The 22,340-nt window shown below is 44.6% G+C and overlaps 1 protein-coding gene across 2 annotated transcripts in view; it reads left to right on the forward strand.

Annotated features, from left to right (window-relative positions):
* The first annotated feature begins 327 nt into the window (after positions 1 to 327).
* Positions 328 to 22,340, forward strand: part of ADCY5 (adenylate cyclase 5) — a 221,972-nt gene continuing 199,959 nt past the window's right edge. For both annotated transcript variants that reach the window (XM_033003549.2, XM_033003547.2), the window contains exon 1: positions 328 to 1,683. In XM_033003549.2, coding sequence (XP_032859440.1) covers positions 673 to 1,683 — 1,011 coding nt within the window. In that variant the 5' untranslated portion in view covers positions 328 to 672. The remainder of the gene's footprint in view (positions 1,684 to 22,340) is intronic.

Genomic DNA, 22,340 nt, shown 5'->3' on the forward strand with positions numbered 1-22,340 from the left:
TGCCGCCGCCGGCCCTGTCTCGCCTCCGGCGCTCCGCTGCGAGTCGAGGCGAGGCAAGGGCGCCGCCGCAGCCCGGGCAGCCTCGCCGCGCCCAGGGTCCCCCCGGCAGGGGATGCTCCCGCCGCCTGCCGCGGCCCGACGAGCCTGAGCCTCCGTGCCCTCCCCGCCGACCGGCCCGTGGCCGAGCCGCTCCCCACCACCACCCCGCCCAAACCCCGCGGGCCAGCCGGTGCCGCCGCCCGCCCAGTGCCCGGCCCCGAGCGGCGGGGGCCGGGCCGGCGCGGCGCGCTGCGATGCGGCTCCCCCGCGGCTCCCGGAGCCCCTGCGGCCGCCGCGGCGCGGCTGAAGGCGAGCTGCCCTGAGGCGGGGGCGTCCCGGCCCCGGCGGTGCCGAGCTCGCTCGGTGGTGTCGAAGCACCGGGGCCGGCGATGGCGCCTGCTACCGCCGCGCTGCCCTGAGGGTCCCGCCGGGGAGACCCCGGCGCTGAGGGACGCCCGGCTGCTCCGGAGACTTAAGGGGCATTTGCGGGTTTTGGCTTTTTTTTTTTTTATTTTTTTTTTTTTTTTTGCCCCCTCTCCCTGCTGTCTTTTGGGATCTTCTCCCCTGTGACGGGGGAGCCCCCTGCACCTGCCTGGCTGTTGTCCCGTTGCCCGCTGCCCCTTCCCTCAGGGCATGTCCCGGTCCAACAGCGTCAGCCCCCCGGGCTTCGGTGGCCCCGCGCCCTGGGCAGGCACCGAGCAGCACCGCTCAGCCTGGGGCGAAGCGGAGGCCCGGGCCAATGGCTACTCCTACCCGCCTCCTCCCAACAGGTCCTCTGGCAAGAAGGCCTCCCGCATGTCGAGCAGGTGGAGGAGCGAGGAAGACTACGAGCCCCAGGCGAGCCGGAGCCGCGGGGAGAGTGGCTGCAGGATGATGAGCTTTAGGTCCAAATCTGCCTGGCAGGAGCATGGTGATGACAGCCGACGTCACCGGTCCCGCCACCCGCCCAGCGGTGATTCCCCCACTGCCCCCAACAATGCCAGCCCCCGGCAGCTGAGGGAGCAGGGGGAGGTACGGCCCCGGTCCGTGGAGCTGGGGCTGGAGGAGAGACGCATCAAGGCCAAGATTGAGGAGCTGGAGGAGGAGGACGGGGACGAGGGGGACTCCGAGGTGGCCTTCTCCATGGGCAGCTGTTGCAGCAGCCTGCTGCAAATCTTCAGGTCCAAGAAGTTCCAGTCAGAGAAACTGGAGCGCCTCTATCAGCGCTACTTCTTCCGGCTCAACCAGAGCAGCCTCACCATGCTCATGGCCGTGCTGGTGCTGGTCTGCATGGTCATGCTGATCTTCCATGCCGCGCACGGCCACTATGAGGTATCCTACGTCGTGGTGCTCTCTCTGGCCATCTTGCTGATGGTGGTGCTGTGCATGGTGTGCAACCGCAACGACTTCCACCAGGACCACATGTGGTTGGCGTGCTACTCTGTCATCTTGGTGATCCTGGCAGTGCAAGTGGTAGGGGTTCTGCTGGTGTGGCCCAGGAGTGCCTCGGAGGGCATCTGGTGGACCGTCTTCTTTATCTACAGTATCTACACGCTGCTGCCGGTGCGGATGAGGGCCGCAGTCATCAGCGGGGTGGTGCTCTCTGCCATCCACCTGGCTGTCTCCCTCAAGATCAACGCGGAGGATAAGTTCCTCCTGAAGCAGGTAGGTGAGCCCTGAGTGGTTCGGGTGTGCACTCGGCAGCCCTCACCTGCCTGATGGGTTGAAGGGTGAGGAAAGTGGGGTTGTCTGACTTCCCGCAGCCTGCCCCATGCTGGAAGGCTGATGGGGCTTTCTGTCGAACCCCTAGGTTACCTGCCACAAGATGGGATGTTGTACGATGTGGTGGCTAGCCTCTAATCTTGCTTCTTTTATAGCTGTGGTGTTTCTTTGTTGCTACTTTTCATTAAGGCTCTGAACGTTTAAGAAATGTGCTTTACTGGTTTCCCATGACCGCTGTTCCAGCGCTGCCAGCCCTGCTAATGCCCTTCAGTTGTATTTAATGTAAACAGCTCTGTGCTAAGCACACCTGTGGAATGGTATCCGCGTATGCTGCCGTGTTACTGAGAAATGTGTGGAAAGTCTTGCCATTTTTACCAGCTAAATGTTATCCTCGTGTGTCACTCTTAAGTCTGGGTTCAGTGTCAGCGCAGTGCTTGCTGAGGTGTCGGGGAGCATGCTTCGCGGGAATGTGGAGTAAGCTTTTGGTTTAGCAGGAAGGTGTTTTGCTCTGATATGTGCTGGAAATATCTCCAGTGAAGAAGCCCAGAGATCAAATGCTGCCAGAAAAAAATGTTTAAAAAAAAAAAAGTATAAGTGCAGATTATTATTTAGCTGTGATATCATGTTTAACTGGAGCACTTCAGTTCATGGGAACAATAAGACTATTATTGAATGCATTACAGTGCAATTTTTAATTACCATATCTGTATAAACAACAGCAATACAAGGCGCCACTCTTCTTTTCAAATGAAGCAAGCAGCCTTAGGGCTCATGTGCTTTAAGCTTGCCAGACACCTTGACAATCGGGAAACCATTGACTTAAAATGTTGTAGCTATGTGGTAATAGTCATCCTGATGAACAGGACTCTGAACAAGGATGAGCCAGTCACGGGGTCAGCCCTGATGCTTGTATGTAACCGGGGATTGTTTATTAAAATCAGGTGTTCCGTAGCTTTACTGCCCTGTGACATAATACGAAATAGAGCCTTGCACTTGTAGTGCCTGCCTAGAGTCTTACTTCAGAGTTGTTTCGAGTTCCACCTATTGCAGTGACAGGAAAAGTTGTAGGGTTTAAATAAAACTTCCGTAGGATGAGGCTGTCGCTGCTCTGCTCTACAAAATAGTCCATTAAATTACTCTTTTTCTCCCCCCGCTGCCCAGTTAAGCCTGCTTGGACAGTTTCTGGCTTTGTTCTTAGTTTATTACAGATATTTTTATAAACTGTGCATGGCATATTTTTCTTATGCTTGATATAAATGGCTTTTTGTGCATTTCCAGCAGAACATACGCTGTGAACGGGACAGTTGCTATTTTTCTGCTTGACTTGGAAAAGTTTGCTAATGGCCTCAGCTTTTCCTTGCTGGGGTTCTGGTCCTGCACAGCCTTGTGCATGCTCTCAACATTAAAAACCAAGACTTCTCCTATTAAATTCAGTGTATTTGGAGACAGTATTCTTGCATACGAAGACAAAGCTCATCACGACTGTGGCCGGAAGAGTTAGCAGTCTGTCACGACCAAAGTTGAGTTTGGAGGACACTAACGGATGCATAAAATATCATTATGTTGGAAAGTGTTGGAAACTGTATTTTAATGTGAAGGAGCCTGAATCACAAAGGCCAAATGATTGACTCTCTTAGTAGAGAATTTGGGATAATTACAGCTCCCTCCCTTTCCAAATGCAGCAGGGTTATTTGTAAGAGGTTGGGCTTGTGTATAAATGTGCACTTGTTGAAGGTAAAAGCTTGGGCAGTAGGTGATGGTACAGTATGTACAAATCTGTGCATTACACAGTTGCTTTTCTTTTCGTACTAGCGCTGGGTTTTCCTGCAGTTTGACAATAAGTGTTCAGCTAACGAGGAATGCCTTAGGAGTACTCTTACTTTGTTTTCAAAGGCAGAGTGTCTCTCCATATTGCCTGTTTATTTTTCCTACTAACACCAAATGCCAGTCTATCTTGCTGTGGTCTACGTTGGCGTAGCTCTGGCTGAATTCAGTGGGGTTGTACAAGGCCAAGAATCAGATTCCTTGCACGTTTGCGTATGAACATGAGCTGCTATCTCTGGCTGTCTGATAGAAAAATCTGTTTCTGCTGAGCATGTTGCCTCACAGCTATTAACAGGCCTTCCTCACGGGGGCTGTATCTTGTTGCCATGGAAATCTGTTGTGCTCAGCTCTGCCCCACTGGTGCACACAAGCCCTATTTTCCCCCCTTCAAACTAACAGGGGCAAAGGTAGAAAAAGACCAGATAAATCAAGAAGAGGGGGTTAAGTTGTTTTCAGTGACTTCACGCTGGCAGTCACATCAGCCTGGGTTTTGTGGAGCAGGACTGGACGTGAATGCATTTGTGACTACGTAACCAGATGGTTCTTCATCCACAGCAGTCACAGAAGAAAGGCTGGTTAGGATGTGTATCCCCTTTCCAGTCCTTTTCATGGCATTTTTAACCATAATACTTAAGCGAGTTCTTCTTTGTGTGGGCTTTTTTCTTTTAATCTTCTCCCAGTTGTTTCCAAGCCAGGAAAAATCATACACTCTTGTTATGATCCACTAACATTCAAAGCTGGGTGACTCTTGTGTAGACTCCTGAGCACTTTTATGAGGCTCAGGAGCCCATTAAAAACTTCGCCGCTTCTCTTTCTCAAGAGAGTGAAATTCTTGGTTGTAGGTCCCTTTTGGGAGAAAGGCAACTTGTTGGATTCCCTTGCTGAGGATGCATGATTTTATTGTCTGAATTACCTTCTAGCACTGCTGGACTTCTCTGTCACCAAACTCTCTGGTCCGAGACTATGCTAGTCAGTCTTAGTGAAAGGGTTAAGGCAGTACGCTGTTTCTGAATCGGTAGGGTGAACAGGAGTAAAGGTAGTTGTGATTGTTCAGTCTTAACTGAGCTGCTTTTTTAATTATTCTTTTGGGGTCACTGGACTTTGAAAGTAGGCTCTGACTTCTCTTTGCTACCTGGAGGAGTCTGGGGTCTGTCTTTCAAAAGAGCGCCCTGAGCACCCCTAGCAAAAGCAGCAGGTATACTTGTACCTCTGTGAGTTTGATTGGTTGGAGGCAATGATCTTGGCTTCTTGAACTGATGTTTGATTGAAAGAAAAAAATGCTAATTAATATAAATTATTGCTTTATATTCAAAACTTATCCAGTGCTGTGGGAGGGGAGAAAAAAAATCATGTGGTTGAGAATTTACTTGCATCCAAAGACTGCCGCTGGAAGCAGAGAGTGTTAAATTTATGACACTCCGCCAACTACAAATCTTGATTGCTTAAAGGCTTTTTTTGTGTACCTATAATAAATTAATGCTAGAGACAGTGCTTTCAGATTTAGTGGGAAGGGGATGACTGCATTTGTCTTCAGGTTTGTGTCTTTGTGTTATTCTGGGACAGTTTGGATTACAAATCTGTTTCAATACACACAAGTCTGTCTTCCTCTCTTTGTGTATATAGTGTATCTCTTTTTAGGCCAACCTTTTCCATGTGTTGGTTGTGATTTGCTTTTGGGCTCTGAAGACTCATTCAACTCCAGGATTCATATAAGAAGTACTTTACATGCAAGTGAGACTAATACTTAACTGAGAATGAAATATACTATTTATCAATATATATTTGTCTTGCATTGGCAACAAAGATGATACTGAAATTTATTCTATGTTCCAGTAGAAACAAGCTACCTAGCTGATCCACAGACTTGTACAGATGCATGGGAAGAATTTACAGTGTACTGGTTGCAGATGCTTAGCTGAAGTCATGTGAGTAGACCAGCTGCCCTCAGTGCAGATAGTCTTGAGTAAGCACTGGCATTTTTGTAAGACTAGGGGCTAAGGGACAGGGAGTTTCACAACAGAGTTTATTGGTCTCTGATTCAGACTTAAAAAGGGATGGGGATTGTGTGTGGGAGTGGGTGGGGGACCAGGGGTAAGAATGCCATATACAAACATCAAACAAACCGGTGGACTGAGGTTAGATTTGCTTTTGTTTCCCCATCCAAACCTGTTTTATTGTAACTTTCTGAGGTTCCTTGTTCAGGAATACAGTTAAGCCTTTGTAGTTTATTAACTTGGTGTGAGTGGGTGACTGTTAAGGTACCTCGAAAACAGAATACTGGGAAAGATAAACATTTTTTTTTTTGTCTTGTCAGTAACCTCATTGAAAGAGAAACTGAAACGCTCTGATCTTTACTCCTCAAATATTACTGCAAACCTTCTGCAAAGAATCTCTGATAGCGCAGTTCTGAACAGCTGCCCCAGCACATGGCTCTTGTTTATGGCACTCTGATTCAAGGCTCCTGATGTTGAGCTCCTTCTTGCTCAGCCCCTTTCCATACGCCTCCATCATAACAACATTACACTAGTACTCCTCATCCTTTACTTCTAAAAACTGTACATATGCTAGCCTTTCTCCCTGTCTGTCCACATTAATAGTACATGATTGATCCACAGCTGTATGGCGGCTCTCTCTAAAGTGTAGCATTTCAGTTTAACCATTTCTAGGAAGATGTTGGTATGAAAACATGCGCAGTCTCTCTTTTTTCTTTCCCTAAATAAACTGACACTTCAGCAGAGCTAAAAACAACTTCTTTCTGTAATAAGATATCAACTTGAGTCTTGTAGATATCTTCTAGCATCTCGTAAAGATGCTTTTTAGATGGAATTTAAATGGTAGTCAACAAGAAGCTAGTCACATAGCAGGAGAACTAGTACTGTATGTTCCATCTTGGCCTCAGCGCGCTTAAGATATGTAGGTGATGACTGATTTCAAGACTAACAGATTCTCAGAAGTGCATTACTGAAGTCACTGTATTGCACTTTCATTGTCTTCAAGTGGCCTTTATTCATAAAGAAGGAGGGATGAGCTACTTGAAATGTAGACAGATCTGTGTGTCACTTTTCTTATGGTTATTTGCTGCCTGTTTTACTTTTGTCCACCTGGAAAATAAATTTAACTAATGTTCATTTAGGATGTCATTTTAAGGCACTCATCTTCACAGGGCCAGATACCATGTGCCTCAAACAGCACTTAATGTCCTGTTCTGCATAAACATTGATATCAGTAGAGCTCTCATACAGTAAGATGTGCTCCAGCACTGCTAACAACTGAAGAATCTGCCTGAGCAGAAGTTAGTAAAATTGATGATTTGCAGTCTTTTGTTCAGGGAAAAAATGGCAACCCAAAATATTCAGTAACTGTTGCATTTGATAGTTGCCTCCCTACTGTAATTCTGTAACAGAGGTCATTAATTAAATCCCTGAGGTATTGTATATCAATTAGTCCTTAGTAGGAATATTTTCTGTATCTCTTGGGAATGCATGCGTTGCTTGAGGTTTACAAAGGCGTACCTGTTTTTCTTATCTCCTAAATTACCCTATGATTCTGCCATCTCCTAACCTCACCCCCTTGCTTTATCCTCCTTCCCACCACTCTGCATTAGTTTGATATTTCACTGTAAAGTTCACTGGTATCAAAAACTGGTAGTCCAATGGTGTTAGAGTGCTGTGTGTCTAATTTCTCTGCGTTCATGGATTCTTAATAGGTTTGTTGTCTCAGTAAACTGACCCATTTGACTCGTTTCTCTCAGCCTTGTGGTAGCAATTGCAGTCTTATAGCTGGCTTGGATCTTGGTGAATTGAAGACAAAACCCAATGGGATGATTTAGGTGCATTGCTTTGCCAGATGCACTAATTCTGGCAAAAGACTTGTCCTTCTAGGCATTTTTATGACACGCTTGAAAAGGCAGGGTGTGCTAGTTCTGTTTATTTCTGGAGAGGTGAAGATATTTCAGCAGAATGTTGGGATTTGTCGAGATACATGAGGTAGAAGGATAGCTTTCCATGTCCCGATCTTACAAAGCAGTCACTGACTTGCCCTTCAGTGTCCTGGGCTCGATGGCTTGTTTTGACACCAGTGTGACCCCTATACTCTGTCAGAGACCTGTCCAAGGCAGGACATCTTATTTACATGGTCTTTTGTGATTAACTGCATTCAGATGATTTATAAACCTGAATGTCAGTGGAAACAAAATGCTGATTATCTTAGTGCTAAAGGCTTGCTGGAACTGGTCATGCCCTCTCGGAGCCCGAATCGGCTCAGTGCTTCATAAATGCCCTTTTGCTCCGAGTTCACTGTTGCTTGGGCAGTGCTGCTGAGGTCTGGGGTGGAAGAGGACTGGGGCTCTGCTCGGCTGGAATGTGAACTTTGGGCACCAGACTGCTCTCCAAATGCATTCAATTTGTGTTTGATTAGCTAATCTTTCAGTCATGCACCATAGCTCCCTCTGAGTCTTTTAAGAAAATTGGAACAATTGCTAACTTTTTGGCCATTGCAGTAGTTGGAATAGTTATAGTCTTTTGGGAATAGCTGGTTTAGTCTTCATATTTTGGTACTGGATATTACTCTCATTTTCTAATAGAACTGAAAGAACTTTCCTTCTGTCCTGGTAGAAGATGCCATGAAAAATCTCCAGCAGCAGCTGAAACACTGAGAGGTAAATATTGAATTTATTTTGACAGCAGCTTCCATGTGTGTGGTAAAGTGGTCCACAATGTAGCTGGTAGTGGCTTCTGAGAATCTGTGCTTTGAAAAGATCCTGTCTTCCTTTTTCTTTTCTTCCCCCACCTCCCTCCCCATGCAGGTGGGTGCTGTTCAGAGAGAATACCCAGTTTTGTTTGGGGAAGTAGAAGACAAGGCTCCAGGTTTTGCTAGCCTTGGGCAAGCTTTATCTTCTCGTCTGCTTTATACTGTAGGATTTACATGGCACTTTGCACAGGGAATCTGTAGCCAGAAAATGTAGTGCAGAGGGAGCTGGAGTGCACCAGTCTCCCCCAAGCCTTTCAGCTGCTACATGGTATCATGATGTGCTACATGTTTTTTTTTTTCATGGCCCAGAGAAGTAGGACAGTGACAAAATGTGTGCAAGGAATGTGAAGATTCACAGCTTCTGGGAAGTGGGTGGGGTTCCTGTATAACTGCTGTGTGACTTTTTCATCTCCAGTGAGTCCTGTGTTTTGATGTGGGATATACTCTGTGTTAGTTCCTTCCCTCCTTCTGAAGTCTAGCCTAGTGATCTGAACTTGTGATATCTTGCATCCAAGGGATGCTCTTTCTTCTTTTTGTTTTGACATTGATGATACTTTTAAAACAAAAAAAAAAAAAACCAAAAAAACAATCTTTTTTTTTTCTTTACCTGAGATGTATCATGCTGCTGCCAGAAATTTAATTTGATTCATTATTATGGAGTCCTCAGGCTAGGTAAAAACCCAAGGGGAAATCTCATGTGAATGAAAAAACACAACCCCAAAGATATTGTAAAGGATAATCTGGTTGTGAGGGGGTGTGAGAAACAGACAAGAATTTTAATATTTGCCTCCTGAACTCCAAAATGTTCTCACCTTACTGTAGGAAAGCTTGACGTTTCCAGCACTTAATAAGATCACACATAAAATGGCTGTCAGGCCAAGACAAGAGTCAAAATGCTTTTTTAGCACCTGCAACTGGACCACTCCCAAGGAAATCTGTACTTGATGTTTTATGATGGTGCTATGTCTTGCCAGCTTTATCTCTGGCAGGTACAGGAATGGCATCGTTGAACAGATCTGTGGTAGAATTTAGCATGAGGTGGTCTTGTTCTGACACTTGGAGAAATGGAGTGAACACAGTTTAAAGCTCTGCCTTCTGCTTTCAACCTTGTGTTTGAACACACTGGAACCCCTTCTCCCATCAGAAGCCTGGTAGAAGCTTGTGAACTGCTTCAGCTGGGCAGTCAGTTTTACACCGCAAATATGATGCATTTACAAGTGGTAAGGGGCTCCAAGGTTTAAGAATTCATGGAGATCACTGGCACCACCAACAGTATTGCTTCTAGTGCCAGGCTGGCCTCACTGATGCCGAGTAGGGTTTTTGCTACACCATTCACTATAGAAAATTTCATTGTATTGTCAGGCTTTTTTCTGCAAATAAATAATATCTTTATGTACTTTTTTTCTTCATATTATTTTCTTCATATAAGTCACTAATGCAATTGTGATGTATCCCTACTCTCATCCCCAAACGCCAAAAACACAAATCATGTTTGTGTGTTTAAGATATTAATCTGGACTGTCTCTAGTAATAGCATCAAACAAATCCAGTGTGCGCTGTATGGTCATCATTTGTGGCTTCTCCTACTTCATAGCAGCAGAAATGCCCGAAGAGAAGTATATTTCAAAGCATCCTGAATCCTGCCCTGATTTTAATTCCTCTAGCTAGACTGTTTTTTTCTGCAGTTTGCATGATGAGTTTTCAGATTAAATATTAAACTTCCTTTCTTCATGAAAAGTTTTACACATCTATGTAACACACAGAAAAAATTTTACTGTGAATTGGGCCTTTGTGGTACTGCTGTTCTTGGCTACTACCCTCCCTTTTCCTGGGAAACTTTGCTTTTGGGAGGCTGAGTTTGATTAAAGCTGCTCTACAAATTTAACATACACATTCCATGAGTATCAGAATGCATCTTTGCAGACAGTAAACAAAGGACCGTGCTTTTGCAACAAAGGGAGAATATAAATGAATAAAGGTTTGTGTTTTCTTTTTTATTTTTCCCCCAGACATTAGGAATTGATCTCTCAAAGCAGCAGCTTATGCAAACTGTTTATTCCTTAAACATGTTTGCAGCTTGTATAAGACATTCTGTCTCACTTCATAGTCAAAAGAAAAGGCTATGACATTGCTTGCAAGAATCTGTCATAAAACGTTGCTAATGCAGACAGTTCCCTGGCTGTCTTTTCCCCTCCAGAAAAAGCCATGGCTCCTTCCCTTTATTTCCTGATCTAGACTAAATGCTACAAGCACTGATCTCTGTGTCCCTCAGACTCTGAAAACTGAATTCTTAAAGATAGCGATGTGGCAAGGAACTACTCAAATCAGTATTTCTAAAAACAGGAGTTTGCTGGTCAGCCCACAGATGACAGAGCTACTCAGACATGCTTGCTGAATGATGAACTCCTTCCATGTGCTGGGAGGTACGCAACAGCAGCTTCATGTGTATTCTTGCTTAATGTGCGGATATTTATGCACAGAATTGCACAAGCAGGTGGACCAAGGGATACGTTATTAATGAAGATGTTTCCAACTGAATGAGATTTCTTTTTTGGGGTGGAGGGAGACAGGTGGTTACTAGCAATCTCATGGAGGAAAGGAAGAAATGCTCTGTGGTACTAGGAAAGGAGGATACTCTGCAGTGTGGTGGGAGACGGTGTAATTAAATTGTCAGTCTCACTCATGCTAAAAGCTAACTGCAGTCTTTAAAACTGTTAAACATGAAGTAGGTTACAAGTATGGGAACTGTTGTTGTGTGGTGAACTCTGGATCTTAAGGCCAGGAAGGACTACTGAGCGCGTATAACACTGTTGGCTGAACAATTCTTCTCTTATGCTTAATGATTTCTTCTGTTCAGATGGTATGGAGGAAAAAAAAAGTTTAAATACTGAATTGCGTAGTATTTGTCAGTTGAAGAGGCAATCTGCAGTGATCTCTGAACTGAAGGTGAACTGAACCAGTACTTTTTTTAGTCTCCCCTCTTAGTAAGACAGGATTATAACACCCTGTGATGGAACATATTGGGGGTATTTTCCTGCTCAAGCTGGTGGTATCTACTTAAAATGAAACATAGATGGTCGTGTTAGTTTATGAAGGGGCTCTGACATCCTGCCCAGTTTTCATACTGGGTAGTTATATTCCTGTCTTCTTAACTGATGTTGAATATAGTATTTTTCTTTGTTCCATTTCTGTTCTGGGTTCTTTAGCAGTATGCCACCAAATAGCTGCTGTGCATATGTGAGTTTTACCATCTGAGAAATTTGCAAGTCTGTTGACAAGACAGAATAATGAAGGAATAGATCTGAGGATTGTTCTTAGTCATGTTGGTGTGCTGGAGCAAGTGTCACCCCATGGTATGACAGATGCACAGATAACTTCTGAAAGCCACAAAACCAAGAGATTATATGGTTGAAGCATACTCCCAGAGGTCAGCTATGCCATCCCACTGCACCAAGACAAGATCAAGGCAGCCTGAATCATTTGTGATAGGTACTAATCACAGATCCATTTGAAAAAACCTCTCTCCTTTGTATATGTGCTCTTTGGGGTCACAAAGGTACTGATGTGCTTTCTTGTTTGTTTGTTTTGTTGGGGGTTTTTTAAGCAAACAAGCAAGCACAGTCCTGGTAGGAGCAAATAGTAAAAAAGAGATCTCCATGACTAGAGCTCTCTGGCTGCCCTTAGCTGAAACTGGCTCTTAGTTTCCTTGTTTCACCAATCTTTAGTTCCCACCCCACTCAAAGCCTGCAGTTCTCTGTCACTAACAGTACATTTCTAAGACATCTGTCACAGCTGGGTCTCATTCCTGAATGAGGCCTTCTTGAAATCACTGCAGTACAAGCAATAAGCTTGAAGGTTAAGTGTCCTTTCACAGGTGACTTCCCTTTTAGTGTCTAGTCCTTCTCGGCTCTTAGGATAGGTATACTTAGTTAACTTGTCAGCACTCCAGGGCTGCTCTGGAGGCTCTTAAAAGTTATGCTTTTTGCAGCTGTGATTGAAATGACTGAAAAAATACTTAAGGAAGTATTTCCAGAAAATATTTTCATCTCTCATTAGAGAAAGTTAGGACACTGCATTTATTGTTTTGTTTTCCTTCTTCCCTAATGTAGATAATGAGTATCTGGCTGTAGTCACGACACTAAAGGTTTGTCCAAGTAATGATGTCTAGGAAGGGTAACCCCAGGTGGATTAGTTCAATCACAGTATAGAGCCCACTATATAGAGATTGTAGTCCACTGCTGAAATCACCTTACTCTTCTATTTTAGATGCAAATGGACGTAGTTAATTTAATTCATTTCCAGAGGGAATGCAAACTAAATAAAGTCACGCTTGTTAAGAGGAGTGTTCACACAGGTTTAAATAATTTTCCTCAATTTATTTTGATGAACTTTTCTGAAGAGACCAATCTTTACCATAATATCTCCAGGGTAAGACTGTAGCTTGTGTAAGTCTGGAGTACTTTATATTATTAACTTAGTGCATTGCCCATATATGCCATTTTCTATTAGAAGAGATAGTGTCACCCTCTGTGCTGCATGCTTTGGATCTGGGCAGAGTGGCAGAAAGTGTTTATTTCCTTTCAGTAAAGAGGAAAAAAACCTAAAAGGCGCCTTCTGCACAAACAGTGGCCTTAGGCAGGGCTGCAATTTCATGGGCCCAGTTAAACAACATTTGAATCTTCATAGCCAGAATACCTTCTTCTCTCTCTGCCATTCCCTGTCCCGGTCAGATCTAACAGGAATCTTACCTCTGTTCAAACCATACCCTAAATCCTTGTTGTCTTGTCTAGTTTTTATTTAGCAACACCAGAAATGAGCTGGAACCTAAATGCATTCTGCCTATCACCAAAAATACCTTTTTCCCCTCTGGCTGCTTGCAAAGTGCCTTTAACTCCCCTCGGGGATTTTCTGTATGACGGGACAGCTGGTGTAGAACAACAGTGACTGATTTACACTGATCAATCCTCACATTACTGAAAGGCATCTGTCTTCTACTAGGCACCCTGCAGTGCACACTTTTCAGAAGGATGCTGGTGGAAGATGCGTCTGCAGCGTCTCCTGTCTCTTTCCCCAGCCTGACTCCTCTGTAAATCCTGGGAAAAAAAAAAAAAAACTTGAGAAGAAATACTGTAAAAAAAATTTAGTAGCGAGATGTGTATTTTCCTCTTCTTTGCCCATGTGATAATGGGTCATTGAGGCTCTGGTTTTCCAGAGTTTTAGTTGTGTGTACTTTAGCAGCAGTACCTGACAAAGAGACAGTCAAACTCAGTAACTGAAATGTTTTTTGTTCCCAGCTTGGTTTCACCCCAAATCAAATGGAATTACTTTAGTTATTTGGACCAAAATAGTCTGGGAAGTGCACATATGCACCTGAGCTGGCAGATCAAAGGGGCGGGTATCACCTAGTGAGAAAACAGTGTTAGTGAGCTAGGAGCAAACACAGATGCAGCTGAAGGACATTAAGGACAACATCCTGATAGGGACATATGCTGCTTTCAGACTTTGCTGGAGGCATAAAGTCCTATTTCCAGGAAACCCTTAACATAACAGGAGAGAGGATGGCTGAACATGGTATTTCCACCTGCTGCAGCCCCCCCTTCCTTTCCTGTTTCCTTGCTTTCACCTCCTCAACGATGTGAACAGCCACAGGAGGAGGCCTGAGGCAGTGCATCTCTGTGTTCCTGCTGCTGGTGCTTATTCTTCTGGTTCACTTTACCTGTGCAGGTAGCTAGGGTGAGCCCTGGTAGCTATCATCTTCCACTGACAACAATCAAATGCTGTTGCTTACTGACAAAAGGAGAGACAGTTGCATAAGGTACCTGCAGCTGTAGAGTAGATCTCCACTGCCCTGTGCTCCAAAGTGATAGCAGAGAACAGTTTGTTTCAGTGGCTGTTACCTCCTCTAACCATGGTAAGAAGCTCCAAATTTTGTTAATGTCTTGAATGTTTCTGGCAATCTGGTTGAAAGTTTCCTCTTTGGTCTCTAAATAAACTACAATGGATAACTGATAAAAAGGGGCACTGCCTCAATTCCCTCCATTTTGCTTTGGTACGAGCGGAGTGTGTGGTGAGAGCATGATCTAACAAGCATTAGTTTGGAAACCTTACCTGGTGCATGGGATTCAAGTAGTGCCTGCTCCCTTGCACTTCATGTGAGGGCAATTAGCGCACGTGCATGGCAATTAGTGCTGCAAATGAAGTCGACACGGGTGTATTCTGCCTCTTTAATGGCTTGCTTTCCTCTTCTGCCAAAAGAGCAACCAAGCAGTCTCAAAGGAACCTGCTGCCTTCTGATACTTAATTTGCTTCAGGCTTACCTTGGCATTCTGCCCCTTTCTTCTGCTGCCTAGTCTGGCCCACCTGCCTGTTCCTGCTACCAGCGCTGCAGAGGAAACGATACTTATTTCTAGCAAATCAGGCCACAACTTGCCCAATGTGCTGCAGCTGGGCCTCGCAGACCTCCATCTCTCCCTGATGTGCTTTGTCACTCTCAATGTCTGACCTCGTTTCAACAGAACGTTGGGCTGGTTTCTGATGAACTGCACTGCAAGTGGCATCGCCTGGTAAAGGAACATGCTGGTGAGAAAATGCAGAGCAATTCTCCAGTTATCCATCTTTTTGCTTAGGTATCACAGTGACAGGGGCCTTGAAATATCCATGATACCTAGTGTTTATTTGTGACCAGTGGTGGCTCTCTGCAGTGTGTGTATGCTGCAGTATAGATGTCATGTGTATAAACTCCATATATATGGAGTTACACGATGTGATTTTTAACCAGAATATTAACTATTCCAAAAGATTTTTAAAATGAGACTGGATACAAAAGGTCTGGCAAAACAAACTTGCAGTTGAATACTCAATGTCTATAGGAAAAGTGAGGGGTTAAAATAATCTAAGAGACCTTACAAGTCACTGACAGTAAGAGGTGGACATGGAAGTGTAGGTGGGGCATGTTAAATTGATCAGGAAGTTTTGGTGCAGGCCTCCTTGTATGTCTTGCTTTATTGCAGCAGAGCACCTTGCACCATGGACTACCCATCTAGGTTTGTTTCTTGAATTCCTGACAAGTAATGTCTTTACAGTATCTCTTAATAGGAAGCTGGAAGTTTATTAAATATATTTTTTGAGGTGGAAGCTGTTTTTTTCATGGGGCAGGATTGCTCTAGACAGGAGTATGGATTAACCAGCTTTACTCTGAGTGGATGCTGTAAGCAAGAAGAAAAAAATTCAGCATTAGTCCTGCAAAAGAAAAATTGCCTTAGAGACAACGCCATGGGAGATGATACACTGGGTTAATGGTGTTACTTTGGGAGCCTTTTTCTTATGCACTGCTGATTACTGAGACAGTTCAAATGTGGGTCATTTTTTCTTTAAGTAGGGTTTGCACAGAGCAACAAACAAGCTGTTGCTTTCTAGATAATGTGGGTCAAGTGCTGTTTTGCTGAGGAAATGGGAAGGTTTCTATTTGTCTAGCATTAATATTCAAGTGTTTCCTAACTTTCTTGTGCTGAGGTCCTACATTGTTACACTGCTAAATGTTTCTGTAAGAGAAGTGTGCATGGAGCTGTGATTTTGTGTCATCAGGACCACTGGCCCCTGTGATTTACAGAGGTGGGTGGAGTTCACGAAGGGTGTGTGAGCCCCATCATTGTGGCTGCCTTCAAAGCCAGCTCCAAAATTCATAAAAAGCAGCTGTCACAGAAGCACTTGGTGACTCATGGGAGGAGCAGGGACAGGCAGACAGAAATTGCGTGTGGATGGGACTGTATATCCCTGCTCATGATGTAAGGAACATATGGAACTGACTGTGGTTGAGGAGGTCTTTCAGGGTGGAATATTAACCACGGTGAAAACAATTCTGGAGGGGAGTACATGTGTTGTGCTAGTGCTTTGCACATATGTTGTCATGGAATTTCCAAAGAGGGCTCTAAACAAAACAGTTTTATGGAAGAACAAAACAGCATTGTCAGCAGTGGCTGAAGAAGCTGCGCCAACACCTCTTTCCATGACCGCACTCTGAACTGGTTCTTGTTCACAGTGTTTCTGTGGCTGTTGCATGCACAGCTATATGTTAGCCTCTGCCTTAAAGGATTTTGTGGAACTGTGGTATTGAAAATGGTGGCTGGGCTTTGTTTGAACTTAACTACTTTTTCTGAAATGGACTTTTTTTTTTTTCAGACTAGAATAATTGGTTGTAATGAAAAAGCATATGGAACAATGAAGGTTTTTTTTTTTTTTCCTAACAGCTGTGTTCATGAGCATTCCTCTGCTTTGAGTCTGGGAGGCTAGACCTCCACAGTGATCATGTGTTAGATCCAAGATTTTGTTCATTTAATCAGCCCTTTGAGCCAGCAGAATCACTCTCCATGCTGAGGTGTTTGAGGAGCATGATGAGGACAGTGACCCGATCCTCCTGGATGAGTGTGCACAGAGTGTGTCTGTCTTGATCATGAGGGGGGCATGGTGCCAGATGAAAGTGGGTTTTGGTGTGTCGTGCAGTGTCCCATACTTATCGCAGTGAACCTATGGGACAGCTGGTTTGACCCATCTACCTTGTAGGACAAGGGAATTGGTTATGGCTTCCTGAGGTCCTTGGCTTTCCAGCCTCAGTAATGAGGGAGGAGAGAAGAGGTCTGAGGAAGGACTAAAACCTTCTTTCATCATCTTGGGTTGGTTAGCCTGTGAAACAAAGCTTCCAAAGCCGCTCTTTCCTGTAGTGCCTAGGCACTCAACATGCAGTACCTCAGGCATCTGAAAGCTCCCAAGTGGGTCTTCTGAATTTAGGCATATAAAGTCTTCCTAAAAAGCATTTTACATTGACTAAACACTGTGACTGCCTCCTCTTGCCTCTAGTCACTTTTACAGAATAAATAATAAGCTTGTGGGCTTCTATATTTCCTACTGTTCAGTCAAGCTTCTGGGTGTAGCTGTGCTTGAATAGGCATGAGCTGCCTGACCAATCTTGCATACTGAAGCATGCTGATTACTTATGTGATCAGCAGTGGAAATTGGTGTGGTAGAGCAGAAAGGATTCTCACAGCGCCTTTGACTAAACTCTGAACAGCAGACTTCTGCTAGAAATGAAAGAAAATGCAGTAGACTCAGAGGCTAGGTGTCTGAGTTTCATTAAAGCACATAAACATTTTCAATGGGAATACAGTTTTGAATTTCAGTGCTGGGAGAGCAAAAGGGAAGAGGTTACTATTGAAGGTGCTTTGCGTGTTGGCCTGAAGAGGAAGGGCACGGTCTGTGCTGTGCACGTAAGGGGCAAGCACCTAGAGATGGTAATGGCTGGGCTACAGCTTCCTTGTTGAATTTTGTGCTTGTGGTCCTGCCTGCCTGTTTTCTTCTGTCCACCCCTTTCTGTGCCATCCATGGCAAGAGAAGGCAGTGGCACCTCACTGTTGAGAAGTGGGATATTATATGGGAAGGTGGAGTTAGGTCTGTGGGACTCTGGGGAGGTTCAGACTGAAATGGGCTGTGAAAGAGAGCATGTGTGTCTGAGGAGACAGCAAGCACCTTGTGTGAGATGGAGGAGGTTTGTGGGCCTGTATGGAGGTGGTCGGGACAGCAGACTCCAAGAGAAACCAGGAAGATTGGTAGGATGGTGCATGGAACTGAGGAAAGGCAGCTGTGAGACATCACTTGGGGTTGTTATTTTTCCAGAGTAAACTTGTTTCCGTTCTTTTGAAAGTAAGGATTGCTTTAGATCTGGACCAGTATTATAATACAGACCTGATCAACCAATTCTTTCATTTTCTTCTCTCCCTTGAACAAAGGAAAACATTACAAAGAAGTTGCAATTAAAATGAATTGTGAAGTGTTATCTGGTGCCTGCTGAGCAAAATTTCGTGAGCTAGCTGAATTAGCAGTCTGATAGTGTGCTGTGTAGGATGCAGTGAAGCACAGAGCCTTGGCTCTGGTGAAGAGATGGGGCACCAAAATGGGCCAAATGCCCAAGCCCTGCTGCTGCCTTGCAAAGGAGCAGTGGGTATATCGCAACAGGCTGAGTGGGGAATGATTGCTCAAAATTGCCTGAAGAAGGCTTCAGAGGGTAGAGGGAGGAGAGAACAAGGGGCTGGGTGGAAGAAACAAAGACAAACTGGTACTCTGAAGATGAGACCCAGAATGTCTTGCCATGGATCTTATGTTGGGAGTAACACTTGTTCAAGTTACCTGGCATGCACGTGCTTGTCCTCTTTTTCATGTGTGACTTCTCCATAACAAACGCTGTCAGTCCCTCAGCTGGGACTGACAATGGAAAAATTGTAGGAAACTTTCACCAAACAACTCGGTGGTAGGGCTACCTCCTGTTTTGTTCTTGAGCTTTTCTGTTTTAAAGGAACCATCTGCTGTATAACTGTAAACACAGCAGACTGCTACCAAGCTTTATCATCCAAGGGTCAGTATCCATCTAATGCAAACTGCTGGCAGGCTCCTGTGCCCTGTCTTTGTGTTGCTGCCACCACCTCTTCTTCCAGGCTCTGAGCCTGTGGGATTGGGCAAAGCTAACTTTGCAGATCACAAGCCTCCAGCAGCATGGTGCCGGTGCCCTCTTGCATGTGCAGAATTGCTAGAAGCAAGCAGACTCATGAAAATACGAAGCTGGTGTGTCACTTCAGCCGAACCCACACTGGATGTTAGTGTGGCTCTGTGAGTCAGGCTCAACAGCTGAGCGGGTGCATTTCAGTTTCTTTTTTCAGGATGTTTTGTAGTGTAAATCATTTGTAGAATCCTTTTTCCTTCTTCATGCCTCTCCCAGTGGCATAGGTCAGCAGTTAAGTGAAGAAGGGCTACTTGGAAGGGATGGGATCTTGTGTTATAAGCCCCTGACAGTGGGGTTTTGTATCTTTGCATAGGGTAGGCTTGACACAGCTTTTTTCTCATGCTTTTACTGAAGTTGTGTTTTACCTATTGAGGCTTCTTCCAGAAGAAAGAGGTGGAGGCTGCCAGGCTAGATGGAGGGAAAGAGAGAGATGCTGAGGATGAAGGAGTGACAACTTTGTTCATTAAGATGGGGAACTCTGCAAGGTTTTGTTGGAGGAAGCACTGATAGGGGATGTGCTGTACCAGATACGATTTCTTCTCAGCAGAAGAGAAATCTGGCCTGGTTTAATACACACTATGAGCCTGCATAGCCTGGCACAGCTACCAAAAGAAGTGTTTGCTGTGGCGGCACAAGTGTTTTGTTGGCATGTAGAAACCCAATTCAGGGAACTGGCTGGATTTGAAATTACCTGGGGAAGGGAGAGGACAGTTGTAGATGGTACAGGGGAAGACAGAACATGTAACATGCTTGTTAGTGTTCATATGGGTGAAATTATGTATGGTTTGAGCATGAGTGCAACTGGCCAGAACACAGCTCTTGAGGTGGTTATTTCTGGTTTAATGCATCTAACGAATGGGATCTGACCTGGACCGCATCAGAATCACAGAGGAGAAAGCAGTTAACACTTCCACTGTTAACAAACAGGCCAGATCATAGGGCGTGAGAGGGCCCAAGTCCTGATGCATGTCTTTAAATTAATCTCTGGTCTCTAGCAACTAATTTTAATTTATCAATCTCATCTTTGTTAAACTGATGAGGAAATTAATGCATGTTTATATGCATGTTTATCGAGACCACACCCCAAGTGATATGGGGAGCAACTAGTTAATGTTTAGCGAAGTTCTCCTGAAGATGTGAGTGGTATATAGGTGCTATTCTGACTGTGTCATAATTACTCTCGAAAGAAAAATGCTATTTTAAAGAATGTTTTTATCCCCTTAATCATTGCCCTTGACGTGAGCTTAAAATATAGTCATATATTCATCAGTTGCCTAGCTAATGACACACAGAATTACGAAAACAGTGGTGTATATCCCTGCAGCCTAAAGAGGGATGTATGTCAGGTGAATGAGGCCAGTAGAAAGCCAAGCTAAAAAGCATGCAGAGCAAAGTGACTCAGATGGCAGGATGCCCCAAAGGAAACTTTCAACAAGGGTGATTCATTAGCAGTCAAACAGTCCTTTTTCTTTTCCTGCCCCTGCTATATTTACATTTTGAAATGTGTGCACATCTCATGGAAATGGCTTTCCTATCTAAAGTGTTCTTCTAAATGGGAGAAAGGAAGATTCTGTGCTTTGTTTGATAGGCTGTGAGGCTTGGACTACAAATAAAACTTTCTTTAGTGGAATACTTGTCTATAGTCTGTAAGGTGTTGCTAAAATCTTGTACTGATAGCGTAACAGTGGTTTGGGCTGTGATTTTGACCTGCCTAAGGAGACACCCAAATTCCAGGCCTGGATCGGTGCAAAAAGGAGAGACCTTGAATTTGTCAAATAATCCACGTGCATCCTAGTTTTTTCATCATGTGCTGAAGCGTCATTATACCCGTGAATCCTTTTGCATCCAGAAATCCCACTGAAACCGAGGGAAACGTCCTACCAAGGGGATAGGCAGAGTTGTGTGAGCCATGTGAGCTACTGAGACACACGCTTCAGCCCTGCGGAAGAGAATCTGTCCAGTAGCATCAAAAGTGAATTGGATTTCTGCGTAGCACTCCCAGCAGTATGCTGTGTCATGCTTGCAAGGCTCATGCTGTTAATGTGCGAATACGATGAGGTTTCCTGCATCAGTGTTGTGCTAGCAACAGCCACCAGCTCCTGATTCAGTTAAACCCAGGCATGATGTGGGCAGACTGTGATTTACAGGGCTCTGTTGGAATAGAAAGCCTGTTGTCTATCAACACATTGTCCAGGCAGCACAACAGGGCAAGGTAAGCACTAGAAAAGCAAGGTCAAAGAGCTGACAATACCATATTGTATTGCATGACCCTGAGTAAGTGGTTTACATGCCTTGCTTCTGCTATTTTGAGTGAAACCAGAATAGTGCTTGCTTTTAGAAAAAGTGCTTTACAGTCAGTGGGTGGAAAGCATTCATCTGAGTGTGAAGTATTTCTGTAGTAGAAAGAATTAGTCTCACTTGCCATAGCTTCCCGTTCCCAGACCTGGTTTTCAGGGAGATCAGATGCACTGGTTCCTTTTGAAGATGGAAATCTCTTTGTAGGTGTTCTGTATTTCATTCATCGTGATCCATCTGGAAATGCATTTTGGAACAATCCATTTTGTTTGTGGCTTTGGCTAGATTTGCATTCGCCAAATAGCAGTGTGGTTTGGGATTAATATGGTATATATGGCCTCTCTGGCTAAGTTCCAGCACAGGTTGGGAAGTACTGAAAGGAATTCTCTTTAGGTCTGTAAAGGCACTAGCAAAACACTAGGTATCTAGTAAATGAATATGGACTGAGTGCTTAGTTATAAGCAGCCTGTGTGGTATAATTTGGTGGTCTCGAGACAGCCAAAAAAAAAAAAAAAAAAAGCAGAGTGCCTTTCTTGTAGGGAATCCTAGCAGATAAAACTGATTTGTAGTGGAGAATCAGTTGCTGATTCAGGTTGCTCCTTAGAAGTGGTCTCTTCTGTCTCTTATCGGTACAGGGGATTGTCAGCTTTCATGGCATCGTTTTCTTGCTCTTGCTAGTCCATGACCTTTCTCCGAATTCATAAGCTGTTGCCCAGTCTGCCAGTCTGTATGGAAATGGCCTGTGTACCTGCCAGGTGAGCCAGCACCTCCTCTTTTGAGGCAACATGGTGCCTAAAAGAATTGCAAGAATTTAAGCCTGTTAAGCCACAAACTCTCTTAGAAGTTTTTTTTTGCTCTTCAGTGGGACAGGACCAGATATTATAATTAACCTCTCCCCCTACCTCCCAGCTAGCTTTCCGTTGAGCGTCTGCATTTTTAGATTCCGTCTGTCTGCGGTCCAGCCCCAAGACAGTTAATTTTAATAAATAAATAATGATAAAAATAGTCTCTGAGGACTTGGCAGGCAGCAGGCCAGGGAATCTGGGCAAGTCGCCAGCAGCTCTTCCACTTGAAATCTAAAGTTAACTCAGGCTATGGTGCTCGCATTGGTCTGTTTAGATTATTTCTTTGAAAAGTGCTTTTCCTTTCCCCACCTCAGAGGGTACCCTGTGCCTGCTATCCTCCA

Source organism: Tyto alba, unplaced genomic scaffold (genome assembly GCF_018691265.1).
Source record: "Tyto alba isolate M040663 unplaced genomic scaffold, T.alba_DEE_v4.0 Super-Scaffold_7, whole genome shotgun sequence".
NCBI classification, from domain to species: Eukaryota; Metazoa; Chordata; class Aves; order Strigiformes; family Tytonidae; genus Tyto; species Tyto alba.